At 45.2% G+C, this 13,442-nt stretch overlaps 1 protein-coding gene across 10 annotated transcripts in view; it reads left to right on the top strand.

Annotated features, from left to right (window-relative positions):
* The window catches only part of LOC135638188 (1,4-alpha-glucan-branching enzyme 1, chloroplastic/amyloplastic-like), a 28,807-nt gene that overhangs the window by 5,145 nt on the left and 10,220 nt on the right, over positions 1-13,442 (top strand). Inside the window, exon 6 of one of the 10 annotated variants that reach the window (XM_065151194.1) lies at positions 447-674. The exons of the other annotated variants lie outside the window; for them this stretch is intronic. Coding sequence (XP_065007266.1) covers positions 447-554 — 108 coding nt within the window. The 3' untranslated portion in view covers positions 555-674. Of the gene's footprint in view, positions 1-446; positions 675-13,442 lie in introns of those variants that run through there. 10 annotated transcript variants of the gene reach the window in all.

Here is a 13,442-nt window from a genome sequence, read left to right as displayed (position 1 = left end):
GGTATTGATCTTCTAAGCTTTGTGCCTCACTGGATAAATTATACCTATTTGTATTATGCTTTACTGAGACAATGTGGGAACAATCTTAGCAATATTTGTATTAAGTTAACATTGCCAGCTCTGTTATATCAATGTCGAATTAGATAAGGAAATACTTCAGAAGTATCTTGTTAGGACTCTAGCTAGGAGAGTCCTAATTAAGAGAGATATTCATGTAAAACCTACCTAAGCGGACCCTTATTAAAGAGGTGAAGAGGCCGGCTAGGGTTAGGAGGTTGTTTCTTAGAGAAGAATTAAGAGTTGTAAAGGAATAAGAGTCTTGAGTAGAAGTCCTATTAGGAGTTGGTTAGAAGTAGGAGTCATATTAGGAGTTAAGGTTTAAATATCCTATTAATAGCCATGTATTCCTCCTCTTTTGATAAGCAATAGATGAATATTTTCTGCAGCCTTTGAGCAGCAACTTGGAGGGAGGAACCCCTATAGAGTTCCAAGGAGGCCGATCCCCTAAAGAGATCAACACCAAGTTTAGAATCTGCAAGGGTTCTAACATCTAGTATCAGAGCAGCGTTCTTGACGTCTCGCTGCCCTTCCACAACCATCTATCAACCCTCCACAACCGCCCAAAGCAATTCCCACAATTGCTTAAAAGATCGTCGCCAAATTCCGCCGTCATCTCCATCACCACGGATCATCCTTTGATCTCCCTGTGAATTGCAATAGGTTCTGGTTTTCTACCTTACTGCTGCTGCAATTTAGTTATCCTTATTTAAAAATCCCAAAAAAAATTATTCCTATATTGCTGCATAAACTTTTCGTCATAAAGTTTTCATCTCTACGACGAAAGATACATTGCAGAATTCCAACCGTATAGCACCATTTGTTTGATCTTGCTACTGTGTTTTTTCTATCCAAATCTCTACGAAATTTTTATGACATCTTTAACATTTCCTAACAGCAGATTTCCTTTAGTTTTGTCAAAAAAATTCTCAATATAAACCATTGATATTTTACGTCTAATCTGCTATACTTGAAAATCTGTACCGTAAAATTTCAGCTGCATAACACTGTTTGTTTGATCTTGATACTACGTTGTTTCTATCCAAATCTCTACGAAATTTTTATGATAGCTTTGACACTTCCTAAGAGTAGATTTCCCTTTGGTTTCATCAAAAAATTCTCAATATAAACCACTGATCTTTTACGTCCAATCTGTTATACTTAAAAATCTGTGCTGCAGAAAATTTCAGCCGCATATTGTTGCCTTAACCCATCTATTTGCAATTTTTTTGAATGAAATTTCTTATACACTTCATAGATCATCTTGGCTTTCATCTAAGATTGATATATTAAGGAATTCATCTCTAAAAATGATTTTGTGTTGCTGCAAATTTTCGTCGTAAACCGCTGAAATTTTTCGACGAGAATTCTGCAATCGCAACTTGCACCAATTTCCTTGCTATTATACTGTCAAAATTTTCTTGATTAAATTAGACATCCTTGCTGTCATATAAACTGTGATTTTGCTATCAATTCCCTCCTCAATTCTCTCAAGTTTTTGGTGGAAATTACGTCGAGAAACCGTTGTTTCTTCGACGACAATTCTACTCTTACAAGACAGCACATACTTGCTGCAACTTCCACTTATTTCTATCAAACCTTTGCTACTATCTACCACAGATCCAAAACTTTCATCCACAGCCCTAAAACTCCACTAAACCACACCCAAAACAGCCACAAAACAAGCCTAAACCGCAGCCTACATCTACCAATCCACCAACCCTTTCGACCATCACCTCTCTCAACCTATACATGCCTTTAACCCGACAACAAAAGAGAGATCATAACATCACAGATTTGGAGGCATATACTATGGCATCTGAGGAGGCAATCAATGCTAAATTCGAAGCCTTTGAGGCACGAATGGAGGATACGATTCGGACACTCCTTACTGAACTCAGATTGGGCCGACCACTAAGCTCGAAGAAATCACATTAAAGAGAGAGCTCTGCCCAATCGCACCAAGCCCAAAGAGATGACTTCCAAAAGAGGGGAGGTTCTATGATCGATCCCAACTATCCACGCATGAGGGTGGACTTCCCTAGATGGGAAGAAGGAGACCCGATTGGTTAGATTTCGCGTGCGGAGCGATATTTTTGGTACCACAAAACCGCAGACGCATCTATGGTGAAAATTGCAGCTATACATCTTGAAGGGGATGCTATACAGTGGTTTGACTGGTTTGAACACACTTATGGAGTCCTTTCATGGCGACAATTCAAAGAAGGATTGTTGATCCACTTCAGACCAACCGATTACGAGAATATTGATGGACAATTAGCAAAGATCCGACAAACCTCCACCATTCAGGAGTACCAAACCAGGTTTGAAAGGCGCTTCAGACCAACCGATTACGAGAATATTGATGGACAATTAGCAAAGATCCGACAAACCTCCACCATTCAGGAGTACCAAACCAGGTTTGAAAGGTTATCTAATCAAACTCGTGATTGGTCTCAAAAACAGCTATTGAGGACCTTCATTGAGGGCTTGAAGCCAGAGATCCGGGGAGAAGTTAAAGCGCGACAACCGTACACGCTTATGGTAGCCATCTCTTTCGCACGACATCAAAAGGAGCGATTGAATCATGAAGCTTGGAGGACAAGAGTTGCTCCTCAACCAGAAATACTGAAGCCCTCAGCCCCCCCTACTGTCGATCGAGTCCCCGCACCAAAGAAGTTGACAAGAGAAGAGCTTTGGGAGAAATATGCGAAGCGGTTATGTTGGCATTGCGACGAGCCATGGAGTTACAAGCATTGCTATAGAAAAGGGAGACTTCTTTTGATTGAACCAGTAGAAGAAGAGGTCATTGAGCATTCAAAAGAGAGCCTTAAACATAACGAAGAAGATGCGGAAGAAGAGCCACAACCGACCGACGTTACAGTACACACACTAGCTGGCTACTCAAACCCGCAAACGATGAAAGGGAGACTTCTTATGATTGAACCAATAGAAGAAGAGGTCATTGAACATTTAGAAGAGAACCTTGAACATAAAGAAGATGCGGAAGAAGAGCCACAACCGACTGACGTTACAGTACACGCACTAGCCGGCTACTCAAACTCGCAAACGATGAAAGTTGGAGGCCTTCTCAAACAACAACCGATCACTGTTCTCATCGACACGGTGTCACGACCTTAGCTGGAATTGCCTAAGGCGTGAGGCATCCTTGCGGCCAAAGACGCGAACTTAGCTTGCGTTGCCTAAGTCGCGAGTCACCCTTGCGACAAAGACGCGAACTTAGCTTGCATTGCCTAAGTCGCGCTTCGCCTTTGCGATATTGCTCTGCAAGGATCAGCCCACTTGTAACCTCTCGCAGGTCCCGAAGGACCTATAAAAAGAGAAAGTTGATTAGTTCGAAAGAACGAGCGACGGACAAGTCCCGACGTCTCGCGAAAATGGGAAGCTTTACAAGCAATTCAGCGAGCACCTTGCGTGCACAAGAGAAAAGAGGGAGAGGGAGAAAACAAGGGCTTTAGAAGGTTGAACGAACAGCTGCAAGCCCACAAACAGCCGCTCACCTGGTCCCGGGCGCGACAACAAGTTCCCGTCAAGGCAACGTGCGAACTTGCAAAAGAGTGTTCAACGCCCGGTATATATCCGAAGCCCCATCCAGCCCTATGCCACCCGGGGGGTTCAAAGGGGCTGAGATGGCTGACGTTTTGGTGAGCGGAGGCAGATTCCAGAAATCAGCCCACGACACGCGAAAACGGAGCTGTTTTGGGGCTGTTTTGCTCGGTTCGGTGAGCGATCGCTTTGTAATGCTGCAACTTGTTCGAACTTACATTTTTACAAGCAAAATGACCCAAAACTAAGACAAAATAGGCTGCCAAGCAGTTGTACATGTAGGTGTGAGCGACGAACGGTTCGTTAAACGGAGTTGTTGCGGGTGCGCGACGACCTTTCGTGACATTCTCCCCCACTTAAACTGTCGACGCCCTCGTCGACGCTTGTTGGTAGTTGTTGATGACTCCTTCATGTCGCAGGGCGTCTTCAGGCTCCCAACTGGCTTCAGTTCGGGGAAGCTTTCGCCACTTCACCAAGTACTCTGTCTGCTCAGCTCCGTTGGGTAGCTTTATCCTGCGGTCCGCCAGAATGGTTTCAACTTGCTTCTCGTAGGAGGCTGTGATGGGAGGTGGCTGAGTTGGAACACTTCGGGAAGCATCTTGCGGATCCGAGTGGTAGGCTTTTAGGTTGCTGGCGTGAAGAACATTGTGAATTTTGAACTACGCCGGCAACTGCAACTTGTAAGAGACGTTGCCTACCCTGTTGATAATTGGGAAGGGCCCTTCATACTTGCGCACCAATCCTTTGTGGACTTTGTTCCTACAGAATTGGAGTGATGCTGGTTGGAGCTTTACCAACACCAAATCGCCAACTTTGAACTCTTGCGGTCTCCTTCCCAAGTCTGCCCACTTCTTCATCCTTTTTGCCGCCTTCTCCAAGTAAGCCCGCGCAATATCTGCATTTCGATGCCACTCCTTTACGAAATGATAGGCTGATGGACTACTCCCAGTATACCCAATTGCCATGGTGTGCGGAGTCGACGGTTGTTGTCCTGTAATGATCTCGAAGGGGCTTTTGTTGGATGCAGAGCTCCGCTGCAAGTTGTAAGAGAATTGGGCAATGTCCAACAACTTCACCCAATCTCGTTGGTTGGCACTCACGTAGTGCCGGAGATATTGCTCCAGGAGCAAGTTTATCTTTTCAGTCTGGCCATCCGTCTGGGGGTGAAGGCTTGTAGAGAAGTATAACTTTGACCCCAACAATTTAAATAGCTCGGTCCAGAATCGTCCCAGGAACCGAGCGTCTCGATCACTAATGATATTGTGCGGGACTCCCCAATACTTCACCACATCCTTCATCATCAGCTTGGCCGCCTCCTCTGCTGAACAGTGTAGGGGAGCAGTAATGAAAGTTGCATACTTTGAAAATCGATCGACCACCACGAGTATCGATCCGAGTCTCCCTATAAGTGGCAAGCTTGATATGAAGTCCAAGGAAATGCTCTCCCACGGCCTTTCTGGTATGGGCAACGGCTCTAAAAGTCCCACCGGTTTCCGTTGCTCCACCTTGTCTTGTTGGCAAGTAAGGCATGTTCAAACATATTCCTTCACATCAGTCCCCATCTTCGGCCAGTAGAAGGCCCTCTCCACGAGAGCCAACGTTCTGTGAATGCTTGGGTGTCCAGCCCAAAGGGAATCGTGACACTCTTTTAAGAGCTCATGCCTTAAATTGTCCATTGGGAGAACATAAACCCTATTCCCTTTTGTGTAAACAAGTCCCTCCTGGACCCAAAATCGTCGTGCCTTGCCTTCTTTGATGAGTTGCATTAGGATAACTGTCTGGTGATCATTATACAGTCCATCCCTGATTCGGGAAAGGAAGTTGGAGTGCAACTGACTTGCTTGGCCTCTGCCCTCCAGTTGTACGACATTCACGCATTCCACTTTCCGACTCAGCGCATCAGCCACGACATTCGCCTTCCTGGGCTTGTACTCCATTGGCATATCAAATTCAGCCAGGAAGTCCTGCCATCGCGCCTGCTTTGGGGAGAGCTTCTTCTGAGTTTGGAAATAGCTCAGGGCGATGTTGTCCGTCCTCAACACAAATCGCGACCCGAGGAGGTAGTGTCGCCAAACTCGTAGACAGTGGATCACTGCTGTCATCTCCTTCTCATGCACTGGATACCGCCGCTCGGTCTCGTTGAGTTTGCGGCTCTCGTAGGCCACCGGATGACCCTCCTGCATGAGTACTCCCCCAATAGCGAAGTCCGAAGCGTCTGTATGGACTTCAAAGGGCTCTCCATAGTCCGGCAATTTGAGTACCGATTCTTCCAGAACAGTAGCCTTCAGATCTTGGAATGCTATTTCACATTTGTCATACCACTTCTAAGGCTGCTCCTTCTTTAGCAACTCCGTCAGTGAGGTTGCCCGCTTCGAATATCCCGCTATGAAGCGTCGATAGTAATTGACGAAACCAAGGAAGGATCTTAACTCTGGCACCTTCTTTGGAGTTCGCCATTCCGCAACTGCTTGTACCTTCGACTTATCCATCTGAATGGAGCCATCACCGATTCGATGCCCCAAGAATAAGATCTCAGTTTGAGCAAAGTAGCATTTCTCCCTTTTCACGAACAAAGTTTTCTCCCTGAGAACCTTGAAAATTGTCCGAAGGTGTTTGACGTGCTCCTCGAGCGTTTGACTGTAGACGACGATATCGTCCAAGTAGACGACCACGAACTTATCCAAATACTCCTTGAATAGCTGGTTCATGAGAGTGCAGAACGTGGCCGGAGCATTGGTTAAGCCAAAGGGCATCACCAAGAACTCAAACGCTCCATACCTGGTCACACAGGTAGTCTTCGCTTCGTCGCCTACAGCAATGTGTACCTGCCAATACCCCGATCGAAGGTCGAGCTTTGAGAAATACTTAGCTTTGACCAACTGGTCGAACAAGTCCGCGATGAGCAGGATGGGATACTTGTTCTTCACTGTCACTTTGTTAAGGGTTCGGTAGTCGACGCATAATCGGAGGCTCCCATCTTGTTTCTTCTGGAAGAGAATTGGAGCTCCGAAAGGTGCTTTAGAGCTGCGAATGAGACCACCGCTTAGCAGTTCACCTAACTGCTTTCTGAGTTCTGCCAACTCTGGCGGGGCCATGCGGTAGGGTGGCCTCGCTGGAGGCTTCACTCCTGGCTCCAGCTCAATTTTATGATCCACGCCCCTGCGGGGCGGAAGAGTCTTCGGCAACTCGGGTGGCATAACGTCAGTGAACTCTTTCAGGATGTTCGCCACCACAGCAGGTTCATGATTGGCCTTCTCGTTGAGTGGCTCTAGCTTCATAGCAGCCACGAATGTTAATTCACCTTTTTGCACCCCTTTCTTCAGTTGTAAGGCCGATATGTGTTGTGGTTCCTTGGTTCCTCTCCGAGAGACGGGAACCACGTAGGGGTCGTCACCTCCCATCATACATAGGGAGTTCAAGAACGGCATCGGTACCAACTTCGCCGCGTGCATAAACTCCATTCCAAGAATCACTTGGAAGTCATCCAATGGCACGACCATCATGTTGGTGTTCCCGCTCCATGTCCCGATTTTGATGGGAACTCCTTTCGCTTACCCGGAGATTCGTCTGGCCTCCGAGTTCACCGCCTTCATTCGGCTTGGGCTCTTCTCCAAGATCAACCCAAGTCGCTGTGCTTCTCGATCGGTTATGAAGTTGTGGTAGCGCCCGTGTCCACCATTGCACGGTTCGTTTAGCCATTTAGCTTGATGTCCACATACATCAGCTCATTACTTCCTGCTTTTTGTAACTTTGTCTTCATGTTCTCCCCCACTTGACCCCGCATAGTATTCAACAAACGCATTGCTCCCATTCGGGGTCCTTGCGACTCCTCGTCGTCGCTGTTGGATTCAGAACTGCTCGAACTAAGAGCAATAGCTTTGCCCTTATCCGATCGGGGGGGGGGGGGTAGATGGAAGCCGTCAAAGCATTGAGTGCCTGTTTTTGTGGGCACTCCCTCACCATGTGCGGTCCTCCACACAAGAAACATCCTCCAGGTTTTGAGGCCTTGCCTTTCGGGTTTAGCCCTTTGCGGGAACTCTTCTTCTTTTGCTCGCCCCCGAGCTCCTTCCCTCGAGAATGTTTTGGAGGGCGATTGCTTGAAGATTGTTTCCTTCTTGCTGGGTCTTCAGAGGAAACAAAGTCAGTGAGCCTTTCTACAGCAGCAATTGCCCTGACCACATCGGTAACATTCCTTCGATTTAGCTCTTGTTGAGCCCATGGCTTCAAACCATCGAGGAAGCTGAACAACTTGTCCTTCTCGGACATGTCCTGTATGTCCAGCATTAGTGCAAAAAATTATTTCACATAGTCTCGGATGGTGGTACTCTGGCGGAGTTGGCTCAACTTTCTTCTTGCGACGAACTCTGTATTCTCCGGTAGGAACTGAGTTCTCAACTCCCGCTTCAAGTCCTCCCATGTGTCGACTCGACATCGACCTTGTTGGATCTCCTCCCAACGGGTTCACCACCAAAGTTTCGCATCTCCGTTCAGATACATTGTTGCTATAGAAACTTTGGTATCTTCAGAATCGGGCCTCGTAGCTCGGAAGTATTGTTCCATGTCGAACAGAAATTCTCGAGCTCTTTGGCATCTCTGGCCCCTCCATATCCATAAGGCTCAGGTGCCCTCAAATTTTGTGGCGGTGCAACGCGGGTGTTGCTTCCTCCCGCATTTAGTGTTCTTGTGAGCATGGCCACCTTTGCAGTGAGTTCCGCCACAACATCCTGTAAGTGTTGCACGGAGTCTTTGGTGTCATCAGACAATCGGTCGACTAGGGCCTTGACCTTGTCGATCCTGGACTTTGCTTCCTCTTGCGTGCTCTCTACCCTAACAAGCCTTTGTTGGCCATAGTAGAGTTCCTCCATGCTTGCTTCAAGAACATCCAGGCGGGTTTCCGCCGTTGTGAGTCTCTCCTTATGACTCTTTTTCCCAATTAGCGCTCCAGATTGCGCTTCCTCCGCTCGCGGAGACTAGCCAACTTCTTGCTCATCATGTTCGCTGCCGTGCTCCTCTTGAGCGGCTCCAACAACATGAGAGCGAGTGTGAACATGCAGCCCACCTGCGGTTGCTTGGGGCAAAGGTCCGGCTTGCCCCGTCTTGCTTGATTCGCCACGATGCTTTGCCATGGCGAAGTTGCGAAGTTCCTTCGCTGCTTACTTGAAGTGCTTGCCCGCTCTGATACCACAATGTCACGGCCTTAGCTGGAATTACCTAAGGCGTGAGGCACCCTTGTGGCCAAAGATGCGAACTTAGCTTGCGTTGCCTAAGTCGCGAGTCACCCTTGCGGCAAAGACGCGAACTTAGCTTGCGTTGCCTAAGTCGCGCTTCGCCCTTGCGATATTGCTCCGCAAGGATCAGCCCACTTGTAACCTCTCGCAGGTCCCGAAGGACCTGTAAAAAGAGAAAGTTGATTAGTTCGAAAGAACGAGCGACGGATAAGTCCCGACGTCTCGCGAAAAGGGGAAGCTTTACAAGCAATTCAGCGAGCACCTTGCGTGCACAAGAGAAAAGAGGGAGAGGGGGAAAACAAGGGCTTTAGAAGGTTGAACGAACAGCTGCAAGCCCACAAACAGCCGCTCACCTGGTCCCGGGCGTGACAACAAGTTCCCATCAAGGCAACGTGCGAACTTGCGAAAGAGTGTTCAACGCCCGGTATATATCCGAAGCCCCATCTAGCCCTGTGCCACCCGGGGGGTTCAAAGGGGCTGAGATGGTTGACGTTTTGGTGAGCGGAGGCAGATTCTATAAATCAGCCCACGGCACGCGAAAACGGAGCTGTTTTGGGCTGTTTTGCTCGGTTCGGTGAGCGGTCGCTTTGTAACGCTACAACTTGTTCGAACTTACATTTTTACAAGCAAAATAACCCAAAACTAAGACAAAATAGGCTGCCAAGTAGTTGTACATGTAGGTGTGAGCGACGAACGGTTCGTTGAACGGAGTTGTTGCGGGTGCGCGACGACCGTTCGTGATAACGGGCAGTACTACTAACTTCCTAAATAGTAAGCTTGCTGTTCGGATAGCATTACCTATCGAGAATCACTACAGGTTTGATGTTAAGGTCACCGACGGACGGATTTTGAATTGTGATCGTAGGCGCCCGCAGGAGAAACTATTGTTGCAGGACCAAGAGATAATTGCAGATTTCTTCCTTCTCTCTCTAACAATCATGAGGCCATGCTCAGAATTAAATGGTTGACGACATTAGGTGATATTTCCTGGAATTTTATGAAACTAATTATGAAATTTTACAGTAAGGAGAAACATGTGACATTGCACGGAAACGTGGGAGCGACATAACAACGATTTGCACACAACAAATGGAGAAGGTTTTGCATAAAGCATGCAGCGGCTTTTTGGTACAACTTGAGCAGCAAACTAAGGGAGAGCCAACATAATTTGAAGATCCAAATCTACTTCCTTTGCTTGCTGAATTTTCAAATATATTTGACGAACCGCGTAACCTACCTCTTACCCGTTGGCATGATCATTGTATAACGATTCTTCCAGGCAAATCTTCAGCAAATGCTTAGCCATATCAGTATCCACATCTCCAGAAGGATGAAATAGAAAGGATTGTAAAAGAGATGCTCGAAACAGGAGTTATTCGGCCAAGTTGCAACCTCTACTCTTCACCGGTGCTACTTGTACACAAGAAGGACGAAACAAGGCGAATATGTGTTGATTACCGAGCTTTCAATGGCATAACCATCAAGGACAAATACCTTATTCCAATAGTAGATGAATTGCTAGATGAAAGGGAGCACAAATCTTCACCAAGCTGGACCTTTGATCCGGGTATCATCAAATACGAGCGTGCGAAGAAGATATACCAAAAACCACCTTTTGAACACACAACAACCACTACGAATTTTTGCTTTCTTCGACAGAAGGTGGAATATCTTGGGCATATCATATCATAGGAAGGTGTGGCAGTGGACCCCTTCAAAATTGGAGCAATGCAAAACTGGCCGACCCCGAGAAACATAAAATTGCTACATGGCTTTCTGGGTTTAATAGGCTACTACCGCAAGTTCATGAAAAACTATGGAAAGATCAATGCTACTTCCTTACTGGAAAAAGATGTTTTCCAATGGTTAGACAGAGCCTCTGCTTCCTTCGACAAACTTAAGGCAGCCATGATGACGACGTCGGTGCTAACACTACCAGATTTCAACCGACCCTTCATTATTGAGGCCGACGCATCTGGAGTCGGAATTGAAGCCATTCTCATGTAAGATGGTCGACCACTCGCATACACTAGCAAGACATTATCTCCCTCTCATCAAAATAAGTCAATATATGATAAGGAGATGCTCGCCATTGTGCGCGCAGCAACGAGGTGGAGACCCTACTTGATTGGTCGACGATTTCAAATTAAAACCGACCATAAAAGCCTCAAGTATTTTTTGGAGCGAAAGATATCATCCCCTGAGCAGCAAAAATGGGTAACAAAACTTCTTGGATTTGATTATGAAATAACTTACAAAAAGGGGAAAGAGAATATTCTTGCAGATGCGCTTTCGCAGCTACCCGAGCAAGCTGAAGTTTCAGCCGTTTCACTTCCGACCAGCGACTTCCTTGAGGATATTAAGATGGAATGGCAGGAAGATTCAGAGACTAGTAAGATTATAAAAAATTTGGAGGAAGCACCAAGCTCTGTGTCTCATTACAATTGGGACTAAAAATAATTATACTATAAGGGACGCATTGTGCTTATGATAAATTCTATTTGCATCTTCACTAGAAGTAGGAGTCCTATTAGGAGTTAAGGTTTAGAAACCCTATAAATAGCCATGTATTCCTCCTCTTTTGATAAGCAATAGATGAATCTTTTTTGCAACCTTTGAGTAGCAACTTGGAGGGAGGAACCCCTATAGAGTTCCAAGGAGGCCGATCCCCTAAAGAGATCAACCCCAAGTTTAGAATCTGCAAGGGTTCTAACATATATGTGGTTCAATGCGTCTTTTGATTGATTATTTATGGTGTTTCTCCAAGTAGGTTTCTTACTTGCATTCCAATTAGAGTTGGTGTCTGCAAGACCTATTTTAGGCATGTGTTAACATGTGCTTCAAAGAGTTCCTAAAATTTCTAAAAAGAAAGGGCACTAAATAACTTATATAAATAATGAAAGTGGTTTTTTTCCATTCCATTGATTGTTTGTGCTTGAGGCATGATCCTATCTGAGTCTGGCTAATGTTTTCCCTTACCCTTACTTTCGTAAATTCTGGATCTTGAACTTAACCAAATAGTTTTTCTTTCTTTTAATGTTTCTGCAAGATTTGATACTTTGTTTGCTATAACTTTTGATCCAAGATAGTTCGTATTAGACCTGAAATAACATTAAGACTCTTGAGCGTCTTGCATGATGTCAACTATTTAAATTGCCATTTCTAGGATCTTTTGACTGGTCAACATTATTAGTAGTGTGACAAACCTTTAACCAAACCTACCAGTAGTCACAGTTCTTCTTAATATTTAACTAACATCACATTTATATAAGCTAGTACATAGTCAAAATATACATATTTACTGTGACATGGATTCATCATAAAAATAAGTTAATGTTGATGGAGGAGAGGCTGTTTAAGAAGAATTGAGACTACAGCCAATATTCGCTAGGTCAGTTTCATGGAGCATGACCCGCATTTCATCGAAGCCTTTTCTGAAAAGAATATCTCTTGAGTTTGTTTTCTCTTGATGGCTAACCACGTGAAGATTTTTGTAGGGATACATGTGTCGTTACAAATGTGTTTGTGAAGTGGCATAGGCATCCGCCAAAACTGAGAAACTTGCAAAAAGTTTTGGAATAGGGAGATGAACATCCAATGCCATAATAGGATACCATTATTTCTAGTTAGAGAGGTAGACTTGATAGATAAATAAACTTAATAGCTACACTTTCATCCAACTCTAAATTAGTTAAGGGTATCGAGCTAAAAGGGTTTTACTTGACAAGTCCTAGTCTCATGCCAGGTATATTTCTAAAGTGTGTATTGGATGCCAGGTGTATTTCCTTATTCATTTTTTTCTTCTCTTTGCTTTTGTGTCTCTTCTCCTAAAGTAATTTCTATCTCTAGTGCTACATTTAGTGGATCTCTATTTCACTATGAAATAGAGTATGCCATTTTCATGTGTATATATCGAGTATCAATATTTGTATTTGAATCAATATCGTAAATTTTGATGGAAACTATGTCCATAGAGAGACACCTGGACAGTTAGTAAATAATGTGTACAAAAAGTTAGTGTAGCTAAGAAGATTATGTGGTGCATGTAGTTTCTGGAAAAGATGGAACATGAACTAATTTTCTTTTATGGATGATTAAAAGCAGCTTCAATGGAGGGCATAAGATGAGAGAATAATTTAAGATAGTATGAAATATTTAAGGTTGAATTTGATTATCCTAGATTCAGTGATTTAAAAAATGCTATGCATCAAAAGACGCCAAGATTCTAAAATGCCCGAACTAAGCCAGGTGCTCTGACAGTGGTGGAACTTTCGGACGGGGAGAAAATAACTATTAAGAGGGGGGAGAAAAGAACTATGCCCGAGTGAAGCAAGGGGAGAAAAGAACTATTAAGAGGGGGAGAAAAAGTAATCGACAGTAGAACTTTCGGATGACAGTGGTGGCGGCGAAGGAAACTGCAGGGTGACAGTGGCAGAAGCTGCTGACGCTAGCAGCGAGAGTGGCGGATGACAGCAGCGGCCATGATGGAAGCTGCGAACGGCAGAATTGACAGTGAGGGACGACAACAGTGGTAGCGACAGAAGCTGCGGATGATGTCGTCGTGGGCGGAGGAAGCTTAAGAGGTGTCCA

Source organism: Musa acuminata, chromosome BXJ3-5 (assembly GCF_036884655.1).
Source record: "Musa acuminata AAA Group cultivar baxijiao chromosome BXJ3-5, Cavendish_Baxijiao_AAA, whole genome shotgun sequence".
Taxonomy (NCBI): domain Eukaryota; kingdom Viridiplantae; phylum Streptophyta; class Magnoliopsida; order Zingiberales; family Musaceae; genus Musa; species Musa acuminata.
This window is presented reverse-complemented; position numbering and strand designations above follow the sequence as displayed.